Raw genomic sequence first — 25381 nt, forward strand, 5'->3', positions numbered from 1 at the left:
CCCGACCTGGCCTGGGCCCAGCCTCCCGCCGCAGCCCCACCTCTCCCGCGAGCCCCTCAGCCACCCCTCCAGCCGAAATCCTGACAGTCTCTCCACCAGGATCGCCTGTCCTTCTCCCGGTACTACCTAGTGACCCCCAGTTATCCTTCAAGGTCCTCTTCTACGCATGCCCAAGGCTTCCTTAGCGAAGGCAATGCCCCTCATCTATGGGCCACGCCCCTGCCGCTCTGTATGAGACTGGGTCCCAGGCCGCACGGATTCGGGATGGGGTGTCTTTCCTCAGGGCAGGGATGAGATGTCTGGACGGCCCTGGGCCTAGCGTAAGGCTGGCTGGGCTTCCTAAATGCCGGTGGGACCGTGGTTGAATTGTGGAAAAGGAGGGCCACTCAGGTGGAGCTCTGATCTTTTGAAGCCCATGTCTTGTCTCAGCGGGAAGCGCCCCCCAGTGTTCTTCAGCACCTCTCCTAGAGCTGGACTAGGGATCAGCTGGGTGGGTGGGTGGGGGCGACAGTGAGAGGGTGATGACCTGGGGCGGCACCGCATCACTGTGACCAAGGGCCTCCCAAGGCGGATGCAGACTTGAGCTCCTGCACCTTCCCTGGGGTGTGGACCACCACCTTGCGAGGACCTGTGGGGCCGGCCCTTGCCCCTCACACTCCACACAGGCGCCTCCTGAAGCTGGGCCCATAGCCTCCCCTGTGCGAGGAAGGCATGTGTGGACAGAGTGTAGATCTCTTCCCGAACGGCCTGCGGTCCTGCTTTCTCAGGCTGTGTTAAAGCATTATTGCATTGGGTGCATTCTTACAAATCACCTCAAATCTTTCTGGGAAAAAGACCAGGGAAAAATACATTAAAACAACTCGCTTATCACATGGTCTTTCTGCAAAGACAATGTAACTTCACGGGCCGGACAGAGGGTCCATCTGTTTTAGTATTACCGTTTTAGTGTTATTAGTATTATTAAAGCAATGATCCTAACAACAGCAAAGATTTTTTTTTTTTTAAGTGCCTGCTATGCATGAGACACTCTTCTAAGCACGGAACACACGTCCTCATTTTATCATCATGGCAACCCTGTACGAAGCAGTGGTGCTACTGTTATTCCAATTTATGCCGAGTTCTCATAATTTACAGATGAGGACACTGAGGCACAGGGAGGTTCAGTATAATAACTTGGCTGAGGTCACACAGGTCGCAGGTGGCAGAGCCAGAATTCAAGGAAACCCACGTAATCCCACCCCAGGACTCCTCAGGGCCACCCGGGGAGGCCAAGGACCTTGTGAGGCAGCAGCCGAGGCTCAGAGCCACGCAACCACTGAGTCACATGCCACAGTCCTGGTTCCTTCCACCATACGTTCTCTCCAAACTCTCAAGACCACAGACTTGTAAACAACCCAGACAGCGCAACAGTCCACCAGAACCCAGTAATGCCGCCGGTCCCCTTCAAGTGGAACCGCTCACGCCGTGCGAGCACGTGTGTCTGAGCGGGGGTGGGGGCCAGCACGGATGTGCCACGTTATGTGAGGGATACCCAGAGCAAGTCGGTGGCTTTTCTTTCCGCCGTAGCACAAAAATCATCCTGGCTGGCTGGCCACAACGTTTCACACTGGATTCTTTCCACTGGATGGATGTCTCATGAAGGTTTTGTTTTAACTTCACCAAGTCAGCCAGAGAAAATGACCACGCACGGCCAAAGAAAAATCTGCAACTCTTCCTATTGGGGAAACAGTCAGATCTGCTCAGGAGTAATGGATGTCTCCCCTTCGCTGTCTGTGTCTTCCCGGATCAAGAGCTCCTCTGTTTCTCCACTTTGGCTCATTAGGAAGTAAAACCCAAATCCTCCAGATAAAATCTACCTAACGTATGAAGGATTAAATACAGTGTCCCCATCCTCAAAGTCTCATAGGAGAGAGCGGGGCACAAGTGAAGCCCCAGCGTGCTCTGTGCTCTGGACCGGGGAAGTACTGGATGCTATGGAAACGAGGGGGGTTGCCCAGAGCTTCTCTGGAGGGGAAGAGGAGCAGGGGAGGCCGGGGTACATGTCTTGAGGAGCTAACATCTGAGCTCAGTTATAAAAACTGAAGCACGTCTGTGGCAGAAGAGGTCACAGAGAAGCCGGCGGGACTGAGAGGCAGGAGTGCCCATCTGGTCAAAGGAGTGCAGCGTGGAACGCTGAACACTGACGGCCACACAACTCTGTGAAGATGCTGAAAAGCCCCTGCACGCTTTAAAAGGGTGAATTTTATAGTACGTGAATTGTATCTACATAATCACAATTTTATCTCTATTGCATATAATAAAAAAAAAAGGTGAATTGAGAGAATATTCTAGGCAGAGAGCATAGGCATATTCCAGGGAACTGTAAGTTCAATGCAAATACAAAAAAATTAATTGGGGTTTCCAGCAGATAAGAATATGTTACATGACCTAAGTTTTAGGTTAGTAAAAAGTGACCCCGGGCATCAGGAACCAGGGGCAGGGTTATCTTTCTCTTCACTCTTGTATCTATCTGGTTATTGACCCTTACAACCCAGAGCTTTCTAAATGAGAATAAATTAATGCAGCACATGGTAGGGATGCATCACCAGCCTGGAAGCCAGAGGTGGGTCTTCAGTGAAGTGGGGCTAGATCACCAGATGAGCCGTAGCTGCTCTGGTCCTCAGTTTCCTCATCTCTAAAATGGACCAGGGGGCTTCCCTGGTGGCGCAGTGGTTGAGAATCTGCCTGCCAATGCAGGGGACACGGGTTCGAGCCCTGGTCTGGGAAGATCCCACGTGCCGCGGAGCAACTAGGCCCGTGAGCCACAACTACTGAGCCTGCGCGTCTGGAGCCTGTGCTCCGCAACAAGAGAGGGCGCGATAGTGAGAGGCCCGCGCACCGCGATGAAGAGTGGCCCCCGCTCGCCGCAACTAGAGAAAGCCCTCGCACAGAAACGAAGACCCAACACAGCCAAAATTAAATAAATAAATAAATAAATAAATTTTAAAAAACATTAAAATAAAAAAATAAAATGGACCAGGGACTTCCCCAGTGGTCCAGTGGTTAAGACTTAGCCTTCCGGGGCTTCCCTGGTGGCGCAATGGTTGAGAATCTGCCTGCTAATGCAGGGGACACGGGTTCGAGCCCTGGTCTGGGAAGATCCCACATGCCGCGGAGCAACTAGGCCCGTGAGCCACAACTACTGAGCCTGCGCATCTGGAGCCTGTGCCCCGCAACGGGAGGGGCCGCGATAGTGAAAGGCCCGCGCACCGCGATGAAGAGCGGTCCCCGCACCGCGATGAAGAGTGGCCCCCGCTTGCCGCAACTAGAGAAAGCCCTCGCACGAACTGAAGACCCAATACAGCCAAAAATAAATAAATAAATAATAATTAAAAAAAAAAAAAAAAAAGACTTAGCCTTCCAATGCATGGGGTGTGGGTTCGATCCTTGGTCGGGGAGCTAAGATCCCACATGCCTCGGGGTCAAAAAACCAAAACACAAAACAGAAGCAATTATTGTAAAGAATTCAATAAAGACTTTAAAAATGGTCCACAGCAGAATGTAAATTGATACAACCACTATGGAAAACAGTATGGCGGTTCCTTAAAAAACTAAAAATAGAACTACCATACGACCCAGCAGTCCCACTACTGGGCATATACCTTGAGAAAACCATAATTCAAAAAGAGACACGTACCACAATGTTCACTGCAGCACTATTTACAATAGCCAGGACACGGAACCAGCCTAAATGCCCATCAACAGATGAATGGATAAAGATGTGGCACATATATGCAATGGAATATTACTCAGCCATAAAAAGAAACGAAATTGAGTTATTTGTAGTGAGGTGGATGTACCTAGAGTCTGTCATACAGAGTGAAGTAAGTCAGAAAGAGAAAAACAAATACCGTATGCTAACGCATATATATGGAGTCCAAAAAAAAACACAACAAAATGGTACTGATGAACCTAGTTGCCGGGCAGGAATAAAGAAGGAGACACAGAAAATGGACTTGAGGAAACGGGGTGGGAGGGGGAAGCTGGGGTGAAGTGAGAGTAGCATCGACATATATACACTACTGAATGCAAAGTAGTTGGCTGGTGGGAAGCAGCAGCATAGCACAGGGAGATCAGCTCGGTGCTTTGCGACGACCTAGAGGGGTGGGATAGGGAGGAGGGGAGGGAGGCTCAAGAGGGAGGGGATATGGGGACATGTGTATGCATATGGCTGATTCGCTTTGTTGTGCAACAGAAACTGACACAGTACTGTGAAGCAATTATACTCCAATAAAGATCTATTAAAAAAAAAAATGGTCCACAACAAAAAAATCTTTAAAAAAAATAAAATAAAGTGGACCCAAACTGAACAAGATGGATGTCATGGTTCTCCAAGGCAGAGGAGAGGCACTTGGTGGGGCTCAAGGTGGTAAAAGAGTAAGAGGGGAAGTCTGGGCCCAACACGATCCATTCAAGTTTGCTATAAGATTTAATTTGGGGCTTCCCTGGTGGCACAGTGATTAAGAATCCACCTGCCAATGCAGGGGACACGGGTTCGAGCCCTGGTCCGGGAAGATCCCACATGCCGCGGAGCAACTAAGCCCGTGCGCCACAACTACTCAGCCTGCGCTCTAGAGCCCGCAAGCCACAACTACTGAGCTCACGTGCCACAACTACTGAAGTCCGCGCACCTAAAGCCCGTGCTCCGCAACAAGAGAAGCCACTGCAGTGAGAAGCTCACGCACTGCAACAAAGAGTAGCCCCCGCTCGCCGCAACTAGAGAAAGCCTGCACGCAGCGACGAAGACACAACGCAGCCAAAAAAAAAAAAAACTTTATTAAAAAAAAGATTTAGTTTGAAAAGAGGGCTCCACGAATTTTTAAAATGTCTGAAAACCACTAGACTAGATGACCAGTAAGGTTCATTTCAGTGTTAAGATCCTACAAAGTTTCATAGCGCAAAACTTAGTTTATTTACTTATCATCTCTACGACCATCCAGGATATGGCTGTATGAACTCATCAAAAGTTTGTGACATTCTAAAAAAAAAAGCTTGTGACGTTCTTCCTAAAACAAAATGTCTACTGAGCAAGGTACTTGGTGAGACCCCAAACTGACTAAGCCCTGGGCCTGTCTCCAAGATGCACAGGCGTGAATGACCCACGACAGGGGAAGAAGAAAAAAGCTTGTGACTGCATGCGCTTCTCCCCTGAACTCCAGTTCAAATTTAAAATTCTTAGGAAAGTCCTCTATTTGTAAAACCCAAATTACCAACCCCCCTTCTCTCTTCCAGGAGTGCTCTCCTGCCCCCAGAGGCCCCTGCCCCAATCCTATTCCCTAAAGGGAAGCCCAGCTTTTCCTGCTCCCCATGGCACAGACCTTTATCAACTTGAGTGTCCCCTTCACTGGTCTGAGGCTCCTGCTGGGTGGCCTCAACCCAGAGCCGGCAGGACCCGCAGCTGCTCCTCACGGACCCTGTTCTCGGCCGACTGCAAACGTTGGGGAAAGCAGGCCGAGTGTGCCACGCTCTGCTCAAGGGTTTAAATCTGTCTCCCAAACTAGACGCGCTCTAAGGGTGTGACCTGGGCACTCCTCCTCCAGGGCCAGTGCCTGCCAGCCTGCACAGGGCTTCCTGACGGCCCTCAGAAAGGAAACGCTTTCTGCCTCTTCTGGTCCTGGGAAGTGGAATCTTTCTCCAACTCACTTGTATCATATTTCTCATCAACCAGAGGGCAGGATCTAACTTAGAGAGAGACCTCTTCATGGAAGCTCTCCGAGCATTTCATAAAACTCTGCTCTCTGAGCCCCCCAGCAACAGGATGCCATACAGTTCCTGAAATGCAGGCGCTAGGCAGACCTCCTACTGGAGAATTCTATCAGGGCAAGGCCAAGGAAGGGGTCTTTGTGCATTTCTGATGAATTGTGCCTCTGGCTCCAGCTGACAAGGACCAGGTATCTTCTTCACCTGGGGAGAGCTTAGCCTCCTGCTAACACATCCCGATCCTCACCTAGGTCAGATTCCTTCTGAAGTACTTCCCTGGCCTTGCAGCACGGCTCCCATTAAACAGAAGCACGGGAGGAAGAAGCTCTTTTGTCCTCATCCACCTAGAAGTTACAACAGCATGGCCACCAGCAGCACCCGCTGCCACCTCCCAGTGCCGTGGTGAGATAGAGACAACGAGGTTAACGACAACAAATAACCAAAGAGCATCTGTGCACGCAATTCCAAAGAGACTTAAATTTCCTGTACAGAGGCAGAATAAAAGCCAAAAAGGAAAAAACTTCCCTCAAACAAGAGTGGGGGCTTTCAAGGAGAACTTGCTGAGTGGCAAACATTTCGGAAAGATGGAATTTTAAACACAAACACCAAAGGGCAGAGATTTGAGGCAGAAGAGCTATGCACGCAGCTGGGAGGCCCTTTAATTAGGGAAAGATTTGCAAAGCCTGTGGAGCATAGGCAAATCTCCCCGTGGTCTCCGGAATGGGAAGAATGTGGAAAGCAATGGGGTAATCAACAAGTTCCAATTTGCTTGACACTCTCACCCAGAAGGAAGCACGTGGTCTTGTCCCCTGCCACCTTTCAGTGGTCCCAGTGATCCCTTAAAGCAACAGAAGAGGACCACCGGGCCGTGGGAGAAGACAGGCTGGATTTTCTCCTTCCTAAGGGTGTTTCCCACAGACAGCACGCAAGAAAGCTCTTCTGTCAAGGACTTTTAAGGCAAAAACATGATTCAAGGGAAAACTAACCCCTGGGCACCCCCCACCCCCCGCCCAGACCTAGGGACTGTATTTCTGCATGTATTATAGAGCACTCTCGCAAGTATTTCCAGTGGACTTAAATATCCTGCACTTGGGCAAATGATCTGTAATAACATGGAAAAATGATATCCCCTGCTCATCCAAATGGAACACTCGGACTCCCAAGGGGCAGGAGCAGAAACAATGGTTTTCCCCAAATAGCCGACACCCGCGCTGATACTCTTCTTTTGGGACATGGTGACATTCAATGCAGCGCTGGGGCACAGGTAATTAAATTCTACTTTGGAGGATACCCTGTGTGAGGATTCCCAGCAGTCACAAGAAGAGTTACCAAATCTTAAATTATAAGGGTAACAAGGATCAGGAACAAAGGCACAGACTTTGCACCCCTCTCCACCACCAAAATCTAAGAGTTCAGGAAAAACGGAAAGTCAGGAGTTTACTTTGGGTTCCCTCAGGGGCAGCAGCTGTTACTGACCAGAGCTGCAAAGGAGGCGCCCGGACTTGACAGAACGCCTGACTGGATCGGAGTCAGAAAGTTCCAGGTCTCTGTGAGATCAGACAAGATAAGGCCGGTGGCACTGGCAGCTCCATAAAGCACTTGGCCAGCAAGCTCACTGCTTCCCAGGAGAGGACTGAGGTGGGCTTTTCCAGAGGCAGACGGGCACGTGGAGTAACCTAAGAAAAAGGCCCATTTCCCAGCCCTAATCTTGAAATTACAGGTAGTCAATTGATCTCCGTCACCTCCCTCATCCACCTAGAAAGTCTGAGCAGCAACCAACAGCTGATCCTCAGCACAACTGGAGTGTGCGCCCGTCACCTGCTTTTTGGCAAGGGATCCACAAGGCCTGAGCCAGTGCCCACGGCTCATCAGGCATCGGTTCACGGGCTGTGATCGGGACGGAAACACACTGTCCCTGCTCAGTCTTGGCCTGGCTGGTTCCCTTCCTAGCGCCCTGTGAGGCTGTCTCAGGCTCCACCTACTCCGAGGAGCCTTCCCTGGTGCCCCTCGGTGGTGCTTCCACAGAACTCTGTGCTCCTCTCATGGGAATCCTTGTAGTGGATCCACCTGGGTATCTGCTCCCCCTCCCGCCCAGGACTGTGCGTGCTCTGAAGACAAATCTCATTGCACTTATCACTCTGACCCCAGGGCTTTGGCTCAGGCCCTAGCACTCAGCAGGGGCTCCAACAAGCCTTCCCTGAGTGTCCATCACGTGCCACACACTGGAGATACAAAGGTGAACAGAGCAGACATGAGATCCCTGCCCTCAGGAAGCTGAGTGGGCAGCGGCAGATTCCTATAATTAAGCCATTCCTGCCGAGAGTAAAGGTGAGCGCCGTGGCCGGGTGATGAGGTGGGAGGGGGCGGGGAGTGGGGCCCAAGCGGAGGGCTGCCAGACAAGTAGGGTGGGTGTGAGATGTGTTCCCAGTAAAGGGGATGGCACGGACAAAGACCCAACGAGACAGGCCATGGGGCCTCTGGGAGACCCTAGAGCAAGTCAGTATGGCTGGAGCAGAGGGGTCGTGGGGAAGGCAGGAGGGGTGGACGGGGCCCGATCAAGAGTTCTCAAACCCAGACCGCTGTCTGGGCTCGGCCCTGATGACACTGCGGAGCCGTGAAGGGCCGCGGAGGGTCATGACCGGCACCACGTGGGCAACGGCTACTCTGGCTGCAGAAAGCGAGCTGGGGCAGGTGGGGGCTATAGGCACGGAGGTCCAGAGGCTGGCAGGGGCAGCCAGTGATCTAGGGTGGGGTAGCAGCAAGAGAGTGTTCACTGGACTGCTCTAACATGAGGATAAACACACCTTCCGCCGACAGGCTGGATGGGGGTGGGCCGCGCTCTTTCCAAGTGACCACTTTGGGCACATGGAACCATGTCTCCCTTGGTCTCCAACCGTCTGAGCCGCACCCAACGCCGCTGGGGCCTGCCTCTCTCCTGGACCCCCAGCCGTCACACGCCTGCTTACTAACGCCTTCACTGTCGAGACCCACGAGGTGAAGCACTAGAGGTACTGGCGTTAAGACTGAGGAGGCCTGAGCCCGCCTCACTGCCCCCTTCCCGGCGGGGAGCCGGCTGCATCTCCTAGAGCCTGATCAGAAAGCACTCACCCAGCGACCGGGCCCAGGGGGAAAGCAGACCACCCTGACAAGGGGCACACTCCTTAAAAGGACAGCTGAGCTCTAACGGGCAAGGCCAAGATTCAAGCTGCTCTGTCACTGAACTTCTCCACTCACCACCTGCTGTCATCAAGGCCACAAGGAGAGCTGGCCAGCATCTTCTTTTTCGTTGTCACAGCAGTTAGCACTGACACTGAGCGCTCACTTGCAACCCGACACCGCCCCAAGCCCCTGAGCCACGCTACTCAGTCCTCACAGCTGCCCTCTTTGAGAACGAGGTAAAGTCATCATTCGCTTCCTTGTATAAACGAGGAAACTGAGGCACAGAGAACTGGTGTCGCCTACTCAAGGTCACCTGGATAATTCAGGGCACACCCAGAGGCCGCTAACTCAGACTCCCGTGGTCTTAAAGACTCAAGATGATTTACCGCCTTTCCGAGTACTGCCACCTGCCAGGGCCACCAGCCCTGGGCATGCGGGGCTGAGGTCTCCTGCGTTAAGTCTCAGCTTCACAGCATCTTTGTCTCCCTGCATCTCTCCGCCTCAGATGACGCAGCATAGGAAGCATAATATGCCCCCTCCCCTCGCAGAGTTCGGGGATGGGCGGGTTTATTGGATGGTTAACTAATATTTATTTAGCATCGACGACATGGCCAGGCACTGCGCAGGGTCTGGAGATACGGAGGTGCATGCTTACATCCCACAGGTGCTTCCAATCCAGAGGGCCCTTGGGTGCTAATAATACAAAATTACAGCACACCATCAACAGGAAGTGCTCGAAGCCAACCCCTGCTGCGTGACACAACTTGGAGATGTGGCTTCCCTAACACACAGTGCTGAGAAACAGGAAGCTCAGTGAAACAGGGAGGAAAATGCTGGGGAGGCAGTAGTAGGTGAGCAACTTACATCGCCTGGTGCACATCCCTACTCCCAACTGCTTTCGACACACAGTCAGAAAGAGAGGAAAACCCACTCGTGTGAAGGATAATCATTTCCAGCCTGGGGCAAATCTCCTGAAGGGTTCTGTTCTGAACCCAGAGTGTTATTTTAGCTTCCAGTCAACAGTAATTAAGTGTGCCTGTACATTCCAGAAAGAGGGGACAGGGAGATTAACGATAATTAAATCTCTTCTGTATTTGGCTTCGAATCTCTCCTCTGAGTAGCCTGCTGTCAAATACTTGTTCCAAAGCCTCCATCTGACCTAACTCCTACCACCACCATCTCTAACATCAATTCTGCTCTTAGCTTGAAGGTTTCGATTACATAGAAGGTAACAGGCCCGCTAGGACCCGAAAGTCTGGAGTGTCACAAGTGCCATTCATACCTCTTCTGCTCACCAAACATCCAGAGTTTGGTCGGTAATCGTGTACAAAGGGGGGCCACAGGCTGGACGGCCCCTTCGTGAGGCCTCTCACAGGCAGGTTCTGTGCATGTTGTGATTGACAGGGTCTCTAATCAACCTTAATTGTGAGTGCGATGGGCCCAGGAAGGCAGCAACAGATGTGGCAAAGGGGCAACCGTGAAACGTCCGACTAATGAATAAAAAGTGTCCGGCCTGATGAGGGCCACTGACCCAAAAATGGAGGAGGGCGGAATCATCCCTCACCCCTGCACCTTTTCAGAAGCTCTTACTCCTTTATGCGAGCAATGGGAAGCCTCCCCCGCCTCCAATCCCCCAACAACAACAACAAAAAGTGACGGTGGTGCTGCTGGGTGGTGGCAGCCGCTGCCTGGAGGTGGGGACCATGTGAGCATTACCGTGGATGCTTCCGTCTCCGTCAGGATCTCGGCTTAAACCACGGACGCCCGAACAGGACGCCCTTTCAAGGTGGGAAGGGGAAAGCTACTCTCTATTGAAGACTGAACAGCATCTTGCTGGTGCTAATTACTGTGACAATATCTGCATTCAGAGCCAGCCATCCGCTGGTGACCTGCAGTGACAAGGAGAAAGCTGTTCCTGGGGGAGCTGTGGGCAGAGCCAGCAGGCAGGAGAAGGGCAGGATTCTGACTGGATGGGCCTGGGGACGCTGACGCTGCTACTTACTAATCAGCTGTGAGGCTCTGACCAACTCATTAAGTTTCTCAGTTTCTTCATCTGTAAAATGGGGCTATAGAAGACTAACCTCGTGGTAAATGTATAAAGCGTCTAGAACAGTCTCTGGCATCTGATGGTTATCAATTAAAGCCAGGAGGCCAGCACGGTTTTTATTCATTTGCACACTGACCACACTGCACTTGTGCAAATCTGGTGCGACCTCAGAACTCCGTGCAGCCCCTCTAAGCCAGGTACTATGCTAAAGCTTTACATACACGATCTCTAGTTTTCGAGGTCAGGGTCGTCAGGCCCACCACCTCCTAGACGGGGAAGTCAAGGCTCCGAGGACACACAGCTAAGATGTGATGAAGATGAGAGCGGAGTTTGGCTGGGGCTTCAGACTGCAAGGCGTTCAACTGAATCACATCCCACTGCTCCTTAGCAGACATGTCGGCCACCCGGTCTCAGACTAAGAGTTGCCCTAAAAACACCTAACCAAGAATTTTACAGAAGCTTGATCTCCAAGTATACAAAAATAGGCTGCTTTAACCTGGCAAATGGCGGGGTAAGGGGGAGAGGGGGGGACGGGGAGAGGGGAACCATTAAATAACCAATCTGTTTCGAAGGAGAGTGCAAAATAAACGGGCACTCTGCTTCCAGCCCACCCCCCAAACTTCCACTCCTTGGATGGTAGCACATGCATCGGGGGTATGAACAGGCAAGAGCAGGTGAGATGCTAAAATATCTTCCCCACCACAAGAAGCAGACTCAGGAGAGGCTCAAGAGGGAACAAAAACCATGGAATACAGGAGCACTGCCAGTTGACTGTGAAAGACCCTCAGGTGTGGACTTGGGGGTTCTCCAGCTGGAGAAAAGGGGTGCCTGGGGGTTACACTGGCAGCAGGGAGGAGGAGGATAAAAATTAGAGACGGGGGTTCAAGCCAGGGACAAGAAATGAGCAGTCTTGACAAGGTGCAAGCGTAAAGTGAATGCAAGTGAAGGCATGAGAAAGCACGACACTGGATAATAGAGAAAGGGATCCTGGGGACTCAGAGCTCGCAGCTGGCCTGTACGGGATGATATACAGGTGGGTACCTGGGTGGCACCCCTGGATGGCTGGAGTGAAGGTCATGAGGTCAAATGACCTGGGAGGTGACAATGTCAGCTGGCTTGTCCTTGGACATTGAGATCAACCTTAAAACCCCTCTCCACCTCGTAAGACCATCCAACTACCTGGAGCAGTGAGAAGAGTGGCCGCCCAAGCAATGAGCAAGGGGAGTGGAAGAGACCCACACCATCCAGGGAGCCCACGTCCCTCCAGGGCAGACCAAGAAGTGTGCTCTCAGATTACCCCCACCTCTGTGGAATGACGGGCCTTGTTACTAGTCACGAAGCCCGTCAGCCACAGTCTGACTCTGGCCCGCTCCACTGGCTCTGGGGTGGCTTTGGGGTGCCGGGCAATGGCATTTCCTAGCTTTCCGTGTAGGGATCCCAACTTGAGAACTCAGGAAAGGTGGCGGGTGAGGGAGCGGCGGGTGTTCAAGCCCATCTAAAATGCCTCGGTGGAGGGTCCTGTCACCGCCTCCCTTCCAGGTGAAACCAATCAAGTCCTTACACTCGTGCGCTGGGTCATAACACCCCACCCACACGCAAGTCAAAGCCGGGGCTGTGCCCACCTGTGAAAAGAGCCAGGAAGGCTGCTCAGAACGTCAGGGCACAGCCCCCAGGCAGGCAGAACCCGGGGGTTAGCAAACAGGTTCTAGTAAGCCAGTGAAGGTAGTAAAAGCATAAGTGAGCATTTTTTTAAGCACCTGTCTTTCCTGCACACGTTAGCACTTCATACGCACTCCCAAGCCCTCACAACTGCCCCGGGAACGCAGGTTTCTTATGCCAACCTTGTGTGCTGGAGGCAACTCTGGGAGGCGAGGTGACCTGCCTCTCAAAGCTGGAAGGCGGCCGAGGAGGGATTCAAGTCGGGTCCGCCTCGCTCTGTCTGACCGGAGGGGCAGGGGAGGGGTGTGTGCCAGGGGCCCCACCTGCTCGCCTTTCTCCCCAGAGTTACCCTTCGGGGCAGGTTATGTTCTCACAGACCCAAGGGAAATAGATGCCTCTTCTGCCAGCAAAAGGGGATCCTGAAAGTAGTGACATCGACACAAGGGTATCCATGGTGATGTTCTTTTAGTGCTAGGCAACAGAACTCAGATTCTGAGCCTGAGACCATCCGGCCCTCACTTCACAGAGGAGGAGCCGGAGACCCAGAGAGACCTGCTGGTCACAGAGCAAGCTGGTGGCACCCAAAGCCACAACCCAGGCCTCCTGGCTTCCAATAAGACTTGCTTAATGTACGCAGCGTGTTCTCTCTCCTATTGAAGGAATTAGTTCTCTATTTGAAAAAAGCAACAAGAAAAGCTATGTTTCCTTCCATGACACTTTACCAAACAGTTATGAAAATTTAAACATCACACTTAGGACCACTGCCCAAAAGGATCTAGAATCCAGGTCATCTGATATGTAGGTTATGAACCTTTCCAGGAAACCAGTGTTTTCCAAAGTGGATTTCATGAAAGTGAGCTAGAGAAATGCTGAGTTAAATGAAAATGGGTTCTTTTCTCCCTTTTCCTTTGCTAACTGCAGGACTTCTCAGAACCTTTAACATGACAAGCTGGAGGAGAAGCTCCTAGAAGGTAATTAGAATGCGCCACGTTTCCTCAATTGTTCGCTGTCTTTGTTCCTCACCAAGGTGAGCTGACCAATTTCATGAAAGTCGGGAAAAGTGTAAGTTGCCTCCAGGAGGAAATAAAATCCATCCACTGAGCAGAAACAGGGGTCAGCAGTGAAGGAGACTCTCCCAGCCAGCCTATCTTGTTTTGTTTGCGGATTAGGCCTTTGCACGGCCTCCCCTGTGCATCTTGCTCTGTCCCACACAGTATTCCTACTTTTCTCATTAGTGGAGGCAATGGCGCACAGCGGCTGAGGGCCCTGGGCTGCTTGGGTTCACAGCTTGGCTCCTCCACCACTACCTGGTGACCTTGGACAAGTGGCCGAAGCCCCTGCTGTTGCTTCCGCCTAGTAGGGACGGATGACAGCAACAACCTCAGAAAGTGTTTTCTGAAGATATAAGGAGATACATTCTTGGCCAGAGGCTACAAGTATTTTTCAGAGTTTGTTCTTTGCCTTTTAACTTTTTTTTGATTAAACTTTTAAGTTAAATTTGCATATTTCAAAGCCATCACGTCGGCATTAGCTTCTATGCCTTATAAAGGCCTCCCCCCACCTCAACATCAAACGTTATTGATGTTTTCCCTCTGTTTCTTTCATGTTCGTTTAATATTAGTTCCTTAATCCATCAGGAGTATGAGTACATGCCGTGCAATAGATATTCAGCTTGTTTTCCTTCAAGACTATTAGCTGTTCCAGCAATTTTATTGAAGAATCAATTCTTTCCTCGCAGTGCACCGTGACCATCACTTGTAATACACCCTAAGTTCTTACACCCCGGGGCCTGTTTCTGAGCTCTCGGACCGCATCCGCTCTGCCCTTACTTCCGACCTGTGCAGGCTATTCACGCCTGGACGACTTGCCTTGTGGGAAGCCTATTCCTAGGTGGCATGTTGTTCTGCTGTTACAAGTGGCATCTTGCCCTCCCATCCCCTGGCACCTTATATATTCTAACCGGTTTATGCTGGTGTGTATGCTGACTTTGGTATATTCGATTTAAAAGCAGTCACTTTCCTGACCCATCCCTTTAGATCCTGCAGTGCAAGAACTTGCTTTTCCTAAAATTTTTAGATTGGCTTAATTAACTGAAAGAAGAGATAGGGACATACTACTTGGGTTTGGGCAACATGCTTTTGTAAGGAGCAGGCCACCCCCCAACACACACAGTGCACACCGTGTGTGTGTGTGTGTGTGTGTGTGTGTGTGTGTGTGTGTGTTTTGGGGGGTGGGGGTAGTCACCTCGGCACAGCTGCTCCTTTGCTCATCAAACTCTGAAAGCTCTTCATAGCAGGAGAGATAGAAGAGAGATTCTACACGTCTTTTTTCCTGAGGTACCTAACAAGTCCCACGGTGCCTACCCTGCCCCCATCACAAATGTCTTTTATAGTTTCACCTTAGAAGACAGTCTGGCCCTAGCAGGAACTATGAGAAATGACATACTGTAATGTTTTCATTTTTAAAGACAGCAATTCAACGGACAAGACTCTCCTCTCGGTCACGGATCAGGTATGGGACTCATGGGGTGCCGGAACATTCTCAGTTTCATCTACAAAAGGGGACCCCCCCCCGCCACTCGCTTCACAGAGCGGCCGTGGAGATTAAACAAGGTAATGGATAAAATGTATTAATAACGAAGCCCATATATATCAGTGCTTCTGACATTTGATGGATCTCCATGAAAGCAATTCATTTTCTTATGTCATCCAGTGAAAAAGATTTTATGAAGAATGAAAAGAGGGGAGAAGCAAACTCTAAATCTGAGACCCAACAAAAAATAATTTTTATTTTGAGCTCTATAATATCCTATGAAAAATAACAAAAGCATACTACTGGGTGGCTGACATTAAAGGGGATGGGAGACAACTAACTTTCAAATTACCTAGCTCTGGAGAATTTCAAGCCTGCAGCCATAGTGGGTAATCTGCCTCGACCGTTCTAGAGTGCTCAGGACAGTCTCCGGGAGCAAAGCCGCCTCTGCTCCCCGAGGAACACACGCACACAAGAAAGCAAATGACCCTGTACTCTTCTCCTTTATTCACTCGGTTTCAAGTTTTAACAGGTCTGGACTGCATGGTCAGGAGGCAATCCACGTCCTCCTTAACTGGATCAAATGAGGGTCTATTATTCTGCATATAACAGAACTCATCAGAATTTCAAATAATTTCCGGCCATATCTATGGGGGGGGTCGGGTGAGGGCCCCCCAGGAAGCCCCATTTCCTCTTTCTAAGCAAATCATGACATTTAGTCCTAGTTTAGAAGGGCTGCCTAGCGCCACCTTGACATAAATCACCATCAGGTGGCAGAGTCCTTGCCTCAGCAACAGGCTGGGGTCGTGAAAGGCCACCGCCCTCCGCAGAGACACCCTGGGTGGGGAACAGAGGGCCGGTCCAGCACCCTGAGTCCGGGGTCCGCTTTCTCCCTCGGCCTTGCTTCAGTCACTACAGCTGCAGTCCATTCAAGGAGCAAAACGTTTGCATGAAAAGGCTCACCACAACGTTCCAAGGAATGGAGTTCATTAAAATACTGCTGGGGGCCCTTGGCTGGAATGCTTTTTGGCCCTGTAAAACCGGAACTGCAGCACAGTCGCCTATAGGAAAGCTCAGAACGAGCTCAGAAACATCAGTGCGACAGACTGTTTTCAGGGGTCCGGGCATAATTACCGACTATTCCATCCATTGCCCTACGCCTGCTCCAGAGACAACATCTGGCCTGGGGGAGAAAACTTCCCTGTAGACCCCATCACAAATGCAAGAGTGGAAGCCAAGCGCTCCCACCTCCAACAGAAACCCACAGGGAACTTGCCCAGGTGCCAGCGAAGGCCCCCTGCTCGCCTGGGCCTGGCGTGCCTACAGAGCCCTGGCCCCAGGGTCGGGAGCCCCTCTCCCCTCGGCTCCCAGGGGCCGGCAGCAGGGAAACGAAACACTGTGGGCAGGCCCGGTCACAAAGCCCGGCTGAGCATCTCCAACGAGGTCCCAGGGCACCAGGGCGTGGGGATGGAGTGCCTGCCCTACTTCCTGGAGCGCCAACTGGACTCGAGGCTTCGGTGAAGAAAGCATTCTTTTTATGTTAAAATGTCTTGCATGTGGGCATGTTATGAACTGGAATGCAATTCTTTTTTAAAAAGACAAAACATAAAATTCTCTGCTAGAGGCAGCCACTTTTGGCTTTGCCCTCAAAACTCCAAAGATAAGTGTTTGCTCTTGTCAGGAATACTTTGTCAGGAATGCTTTGGGAAAAGAATCTGAGAAACAGTAAGAGGCCAGGGGGAAGGTGGCCAGCAAGGAGACAGAAGGGAGGGCGAAACTCACCGGAGAGCCGAGACTACTTCTACGCAGAAGTGAAGACAAATAATCGTGCCTGCTGTGATCTGTGAGGGAGATACAGCGTGCAAAGCTGGCGTGGCCAAGCCTTCCGCCTTCCAGAAAATCTTGCCTGAATTCCCCACTAAACGTCAGCTCTGCGGAGCCAGGCCTTTCATCTCGTACCCCCGGCACCCAGAATGGTGTCTGGCACAGGGAGATGTTAAATGCTTGTAGGAAGAATAACTCAGTTCTGCAACTCTTGACAGCTGTCCTCAGAGGTGATTAGCTGGTCCAGACCCAAGGGCTGAGAGGACCCAGCCAAGGGGTCCTTGGCCTAGCTGCTTTATCACGGATCAAGCTCTAGGATCCCTGCATTTTTTTTCCCTGTGGAAGAGAAGACGAGGAAGAAAGGCTGCACTTCTTCCCGGGTCGAGCACTGTGTCGGAGTCATAGGAGGTGCTCAGTAAACGTTGACTGAATCCACTCACTTTTCACCTATTTAGTCTAAGACCTCTTCAGAAAGAAGACATTTTAAATGCTGTCTTTGAAACAAAGGAGGAAAACATGCTGGTACGAGACTATTTTAAACGGTGACGGTAACTGGGAAGCCGGGCAAGAAGAAAACACGGGCCTGGTCCCTCTTGACCACAGAAGAACCAGATCACGTCTGGCCTTAAGGTCCCCAGGCCCAGCACATCTTCATCCTCTGGGGACAGAACTGAGTTTGAGTTGTGAGTTTTACTCCACACAGCTATCACTGGGAAAATCAGTTCCACATTTCCTAGGTTCAGCTGTTAGGGACTGGAAACTAACAATGCTTAGCAGAGATGAGATAGATAATCAGTGATACTAATGACTGTTAAATAATAACATCAGCCTCAACTTCAGTCACGAAGGTGTGTGAGCCTGGCTCCACGGGCCACTTCCCGCACGGCGAGCAGGTCTTGGCAGCACCGGCTGGAGGTCTCCACTCCCTGGTTCAGGATCCCCCACGTCTAGGTGGGCCCCGTGCACGCCAGCCTTCTAGTCTGTCAAGTGGTAATCTCCCTGCGGACCTTGCACTACCTACGGGTGGACAGTTTCTGCGAGCTGTTCAAAGTACTGGCACTGCCGAGGCTGGCCCTTTCTATTTCTGGAGGGCAATTCTGGTCGCTAAAAAGAACTATGCTGAAATGAAAACCGATCAAGTTCTCAACTCCCTGGTCAGAGCATCAGGATGGCTCTTCCACCTCTAACCCACAGGCCTGGCGGGACGGCCTGGGTGCTTTCCCTCCCGTTGGGGGACGCCCAAGAGCTGGATCTTCGGGGGGCTATAAGCAAAGTAGAGAGAAGGAATTAAAAAATGAAGTGACCAACGTTTGCAAGCAAAGACTTTTCCACCTGGTTAAACAGATTTAGGTCTATTTTTGGTTTGCTCTTAAAAAGGCAAAGGACGGCGGCCTGCTGGGTGCCAATTTGCAGAAACAAACTCCTTCCTCAGCGCAGGGCTCAAAATACACCCCAGCGGAGAAAAGTTTTGGCTCTTGCTGCCAGTGTGCAGAGTAAAGCCATAGAAGGTCAAAGTTTAGGAAGCCGAGGGAGCATCTTAACGTCATATGATTCTTGGCCCACATGGACCTGTGGGTATTTCTGAAACAGCTTAACAACGGATTTCGGCTGGCTTCACTCTAGCACAATGGGATTAATATGTAATAAAATGATGTTCTGGCCATCTGCAAAGGAAGGTCATTTCCCACCAATCAGAGCACGCATCATAATCCCAAGCAGCGAAAGCTCTGACAGTGGAAAGAAGAAAGAGAAAAGAAAACCGATCTGGCACGATAAATTGGGCTGCCTCGGCCTAGCTGCCAAGCATATGCCACATTTCTCTTTAATACTCCCCTGTAATTGGACCACTGGTGGACCGGAAAAGTTCCCCACATTTTCTCTGGCGCCGACGTCTAAGCGAGGCCGTTCCCTTCATGGGGTTTGCTGGCAAATCTGGTCATTCTTGTCAGTCTCAGAATGGGAGACTTTGCGTGAAAACCACCTCCACCTCCCCGTCATTACTCGCGGCAGGTGAGCGCGGGAGGAGTGACAGCAGTGCTGTGCACCGGGCCAGCGCGTTAGCGGCTCTGAAAACGTCTGACTGATCCCAGATTACACGGAACAAAGGCCCGGATGCACTGCTTCTAGGAGGCCCGTGACAGGGCGAGTTTCCTAAAATTACAGCTTTGGGAAGGAACTAAAACTACAAGTGGACTTCAGAGCCACAGCAGTACACTCAGCACGAACGGACTCTTACAGGAATGGAAGAATTTTGCAAATCCAGTTTAAAAGAAACAACAACAAAAAACAGAACAAAAGGAAAATCAGTCATTCCCAGGGAAAATGGAAGAAAAATAGCAGTGATGAAAGAAAAACATTCAAAGGAGTAATTTCCAGGACTACAAAACCAACCCAGATGCTCCTTATGCATTACAGTGCACAGCAGGGGCCTCAAGTGGCTTTCAGAAGCATGTCAATATAGTTTTAACGAGGCCACGCCTTACCAGACCCTAATTCAGTGAAAAGTCAGGCTCCATTTCCATTTCGACACTCATCATACTTCAAATTTAAAAATTAATGAGAATGCCAACTCCCCAGCCCATCCTGGACGATGGGAATCCATCATGGCCTCTTGCTCAGCCTCTGGAGGTAGATGGGGCCCAAGGCGGGTCCCGTACAACCTGGCGAAGGGAAGTCAGTACCTCCCAGGTCCTCCAGGAAGCAGCGGACCAGAGCGAACTGCGCAGTCTGAGTGGCCCGGCTCAAAGGAGGGAACGTCTTTCAAGTCTCCGGTTTTCTTTTAATTATGTGAACTTTAAATTATTTTCCATAATACATCTATGTTTTAAATATTTCAGATTAGAAATGAATTAAATTATTTAACATTTTCCCCCCAAACAGGAAAGACAGACAGATGAGGGAGACACACCATATTTAATCTGTTGCTCTGAGTGTAAGTGATTCGACCTAAAGGTACCCAGCAGTTATCCCGGCAGGAGGATTCCCCGTGCTGCTTGGTTGGCCAGAGTACCACCCTGCTTCTTCCTCAGAGTCTACAGCATCCAATAAAGGTGCAGTGGTCTTACGTGCATTAGAGGGGTACTGTGAAAACTAGGTGAAATGATAAATAACACAAACAGCAGCATCCAGCTCAGTCCAGAGAACACAGCAGGTGTTCAACAAACGGGAGCTGTCGACCCCACAACCTCCATCTGCCTCCATCCCCTCTCCAGTCACATTCTACAGATGACAACGTTACAAGTGGGAAAACAGCACACTCTGACAGTAATCTCTGGGATGTCACATACTACACATCGCACATCAGGGACAGATACAGTGCGGGATGTCAACCTGGGTCTAAGTGTCCTCCTGCAAACTAAACCCTCAGGATGATTCTCTCACCCAGTATTATCTGGCCAAGGTGAAGGACGGCTCTTTCATTCACCATCAATGCTGTAATTTCCCTGCTGAGCCCAAGTAAAATTGGTATAGACAGCAATTGGTATACCAGCTGACCAGGTTTCCACAGAAGTAGCTACACACACATCCCTGCAACAGTGACGAGCGAGTCACAGAGAAGCAACACAGCTACAGGAAAACACTTCAGTTGCCATAAGAACAAAATAGCCTGTGAAACGCCAAGAAGACTCTACCGAGAAAAATTTGCTCATCTCTTACTTCTATTCTTGGTCTATTTCTAAAATACAGTAATAACTAAATTGGCAAACTAAATTTAAACGCAGCCGGGCACACTGTCGTGCTCAGTGGGAAAGCAGCATCAGCCTCTGCAGCTGACCAGGTGAGGGGCCTGATCCTACCCACGGCTTCTGCCCACCCACTTCCGCATTTGCTCAACCAAAACTCTCCAACCAAGAAAAACAAGCCACACCGCACTTCCCAGGCTGCGTCTTGCGGTGCTACCTGACAGGATCGCTGAGAGTTAAATGAGGCCACGCAAGGAAAACGCTTAGCACAACACGCCGTGTCCAAAGTGCAGGACGTGGGCTGACGGCAACAATTCCACATCAAATCCAAGCCCTCCTGCCGACTTCCAAGGATACCTCCTACCCATCCAACTTTATATTCCATCATTTCCCAACAGAGACTGTTTCTCTGACTCACATTTCACACGACCATCCAATGTCTGAGCCAATGTTTAAAAATTAGGATCTTTCACGTAAAGCTCCAAATGTATGTACGGCACCCTCCAGAAAAATCTGAGAACAAGCCACAGAGAATCAGACCCCACAGGGCAAGAAGTGACAGGAGCAAAGGGCCTGCCGGCCAGACCTCTTCTTTACATCAAGGCCACTTCAGCCATCTACGTCGCCCCCCGGGCCTCTGGGTGTGGCATTCTCCCCCCCCCCCACCCCCCCGATTCCGAGCATTTGGTGGGTTCGCTTGCATCACAATTCAGCACTCTGTTCTTTAACAGTCATCTAAAACGGCTGGGCAGATAGCTTCAGTGATTCCATCACAAGCACCTGTAGCTGGCTTTCTCATCAGGGCTATTTACCTTGAGAAACCTCCTCCGCCTCATTTCCTGAATTATTACATGGAAAAGCAAGCAAGTTCACAACTCCATCCACAGGCTCACTCTGTTCACAGAGCTGCCTCTCGTTGGGAGTCTGTGTCTCTAAAAATACACAAATAGTTGCACAGTGGACCTTGCAGACTGCTGCGGAGAGTCTTATCTGTGAATGACATGAGTCTCCTGTAGTAACGTTTTCCCCTAGTGAAACTGTTTTGAATGAATACAACGAAACTAAATGTATCACTACAGCATATGAACAAGTTTTCAAGCTACTATTTTAAAAGATATCTAGTTGATGAGCAATGGTTGGCAATTGATAATTCCATCCAAGAAGATGGGGGACACAGTGAAAAGAACAGAGGACGACCTGGGAGGGCTCAGGTTCCGACCCGGAGCCAGAACTCACCGGCCAAATGATCTACTAACTCGGCTGGCTCTTGGGGCCTGATTTTATTTTACTTCTTTTCATTATTTACCATAGCTTTATAGGTGTTTGTGAATACTCTGAACATTTTCAAATAACATTATGGTACCAGTTAATCTCTGGCATCATTTTGAGACCAATCATTCCATATATATGCATGAATAAACAAATAAATATTTTAAAAAATAGATGTGATGAGCTCTTAAAAAGCTCATTTTTGTGTTTTATGCCATTTCAAGATAGAAGTGAAGCCACCAAGGCATTTGAGAGGCTAGATTTTTGTACTGCTTTGGCTGGAGAAACTTCCACAATGGCAAAGAGACTGGTAAAGCCTGGAACCAGGCCCTGCTGAACACCTGCTGGATATGTGTGGCCTCTTCTTCCCTATGCCTAAAGGTAAGCTTCTAAAAGTGAAAAGAAGGCAGCTGGGGGAAAGGGACAGATAGTATCAACTTCAGAGCTCCTATCTTGGGCTTGATTTACATAGGTGGCACTGAAAGAATGACAATCATAGGAAACCCATCTCCTCTCTGGAGGAATCTCATAACCCAGTGGTGGTGTCTAGTTGGAGACAGAGGAGGTTTCTTGTGTGATCTGAATTGTGTGTGGAAAAGGGTACACAAAAGCAATCTAGTACGAGCCCCAGCCCCAAATAAAACCATACGAACAAGGCACATACCAGGTCTATCAGGTCGCTGAGGTTTTTCTCGATTTGCTGTGGAGGCAGGCGCCTCATCAAGTCCAAGGCACAGTCCAGCTGCTGATCACTCTGTCAAAGGAGAAACAGGAGTGTCTGAGTCATTTTGCCAGTAGAAACACCAAAAACCCCCTTTTCAAAAGCATTCCGCCAGCTGCAGCTTGCCCAGGTACCCTGAGACCAAAGAGGTCTGCAGTGGGCCCTCTGGCACGGCTCCCGGGGGGAGACTAGCCAGTCCCTCCCGGATGGCAGTGTCTGTCTCAAGTGGAGGCATCCAAAAAACAGTCAAGCATGTGGAAGTGGGCTGGAGAGTTTGGAAAGCTGCCTTGCTCAGTCCACGTCTCAAAGCCTCACCAACTTCCTTCAGCAGCTCTCCAGACCAGCAGATCTATTAACTCCCAAGTGGTTCTGCAGTGAGCAGGCTCGAGGAGCAGGTTAATGATGAAGACCACTGCATGCAACGCTAAGAAGTGCAAGTAAGGCAGGTGGAGCCCCCAACACAACCAACCAGAGGCACTATCTGATTTGTATCCTGAATCTGCTCTGCTCAGACCAATCTCAGGATTTTTGAAAGCCCTAAATCAACACGCTTAAGAATCTTTATAAAGTATACAAGGTAATCCTGGAAATGCCACATTTGGCGGTAATGAAATATAACCTTCGAATCCAACCATCTGCACTTCAAGGTACATCAACCACAAACAGGCTGTGGGATGCAAGGACCCACTTTGTATACACCAGAGACGTAACACATAACACATAAGTTAACTGGAAGCAGTCTCACTCCCAGGTAATCCATGTGGCATATACAGCAGGCTGTTTTTGAAAAAGAAAACAAAAACAAAAGACCTGTCCCCTGCTCAAGATGGTTATCAGCGACAATTTATTCTGGGACGCACAACAAACTGGCTATACCCTGCAGAGAAACACACACACACTCCAGAAACCTTACAGCACCTGTTTTGCTTAGTGAAACATTCTAGCAACCAGCTATTCCCTACTTGTGCCGTGTCTTCTATGCCAGCCAAGGCCGCAGGGACGTGGGTCTGGCCAGCTGACATGGGAAGACATTTTAACACCACTTCTAGTGTCAAGAACACAGATAAACTGATTTGACACTAGAGAGACTTATATTCAGTGCTCTGTTCTGCCATTCATTAACTTATAACCTTGGGCAAATTTCTTAACCTCCAGGAACCTCTATTTATCCTGTGAAACCGAATAAAGGAAACCACATTTAAAATGGAGTCAGGAGGCCAGAAGGGGGAGCTCTCGAGCACCAGCACTAGGCATCAATTACACACCCCAACAGGAAGAGAGGGACCTTGTATTGCCAGCAGGAGGAAAGATTTCTCCTTGTCCAGCAGCGAGCCCAGGCAATGGGAAGCCATCACCACCCTGAACTCTTGCCTTCCTCTGATGGACATTCCTTCTAAGCAACTACCCCCACCCCAACTTCGTTTTTCTCTATAAAGTAATGTTCCTCTCCTTTGTTTTCTGGACTTGCCTATAGTCTTTGCTATTCCGTCCCTGAATTCTCTGCAATTCCTGAATAAATCCATTTTACTGGTAAAATAACTGGTTGTTTTATTTTTAAGGTCAATAATCCATAAAATGGGGATAGTATCTACTTCATAGGGTTGTTGGAATGATTTGATTAATACCTGTGAATTGTTTAATATGCAGTAGTATGCATTTGACTGGGAGTGTTTTCTGTGTATGTGTGCAAACATGTGTTTTAATTTTTAAAATGTAAGTATTTTATAACATTTGCCCCACTCGGCCCAACCCAGAAATCTTTCCTGTTGCTCTCATCTGGAGCTAGGTATTCAAACTCCGTAAACAGCTATGTGCTCCCTTGGCCGTGCAAGAAGAGAAAACCCTAAATGATTCAAGTCAAACTACTTAAAAGGTGTAAACTAATGGGCCAAAGACCTTAACAGACATCTCACCAAAGAAGATATACAGATGGCAAATAAGCACATGAAAAGACACTCAACATCACGTCATGAGAGAAATACAAATTAAAATGAGATGCCATTACACATCTATTAGAATGAATGAAATCCAGAATTCTGTTAACGCCAAAAGCTGAAAAGCAGGTGGTGCAACAGTAGCTCTGGTGGGATGCAAAATGGCACAGCCACTTCCAAAGACGGTTTGGCAGTTTCTTACAAAACTAAGCATACTCCTACCACACAATCCAGCAATCACGCTCCTTGGTGTTTATCCAGAGTAGTTGAAAACTAATGTCCAGGAACTTCCCTGGTGGCCAGTGGCTAAGACTCCATGCTCCCAATGCAGGGCGCCCGGGTTCGATCCCTGGTCAGGGAACTAGATCCCACATGCCGTAACTAAGAGTTCGCATGCCGCAATTAAGACCCGGTGCAGAGGAAGGAAGGATGGATGGAAGGGAGGAAGGGAGGGAGGGAGGGAGGGAGGAGGAAAACTAATGCCCACACAAAAACCTGCCCACAACAGTTTATGGCAGCTTTATTCATAACTGCCAAAACTTGGAAACAGTCAAGATGCCTTCAGTAAGTGAATGGATAAAGAAACTGTGGTGCATCCAGACAAGGGAATGTTATCAAACCATGAAAAGATGTGGAGGAAGCTTAAATGTCTACCACTAAGTGAAAGAAACCAATCTGAAAAGGCTACATACTCTATATGAGTCCAGCTATATGACATTCTGGAAAAGACAAAACTATAGAGACAGTAACAAAATCAGTGGTTGCCAGGGGACGGAAGGGAGAGAGGGACGAGAGTAGGCACAGCACAGAGGAT

The 25381-nt window shown here is 49.8% G+C and overlaps 1 protein-coding gene across 2 annotated transcripts in view; it reads right to left on the reverse strand.

The window, feature by feature from the left end:
* Positions 1-25381, reverse strand: part of CAPZB (capping actin protein of muscle Z-line subunit beta) — a 137587-nt gene that overhangs the window by 52517 nt on the left and 59689 nt on the right. For both annotated transcript variants that reach the window (XM_059915162.1, XM_059915153.1), the window contains exon 2: positions 22577-22666. In XM_059915162.1, coding sequence (XP_059771145.1) covers positions 22577-22666 — 90 coding nt within the window. The remainder of the gene's footprint in view (positions 1-22576; positions 22667-25381) is intronic.

The sequence above is a fragment of the Balaenoptera ricei genome, chromosome 1 (genome assembly GCF_028023285.1).
Source record: "Balaenoptera ricei isolate mBalRic1 chromosome 1, mBalRic1.hap2, whole genome shotgun sequence".
Lineage (NCBI taxonomy): Eukaryota > Metazoa > Chordata > Mammalia > Artiodactyla > Balaenopteridae > Balaenoptera > Balaenoptera ricei.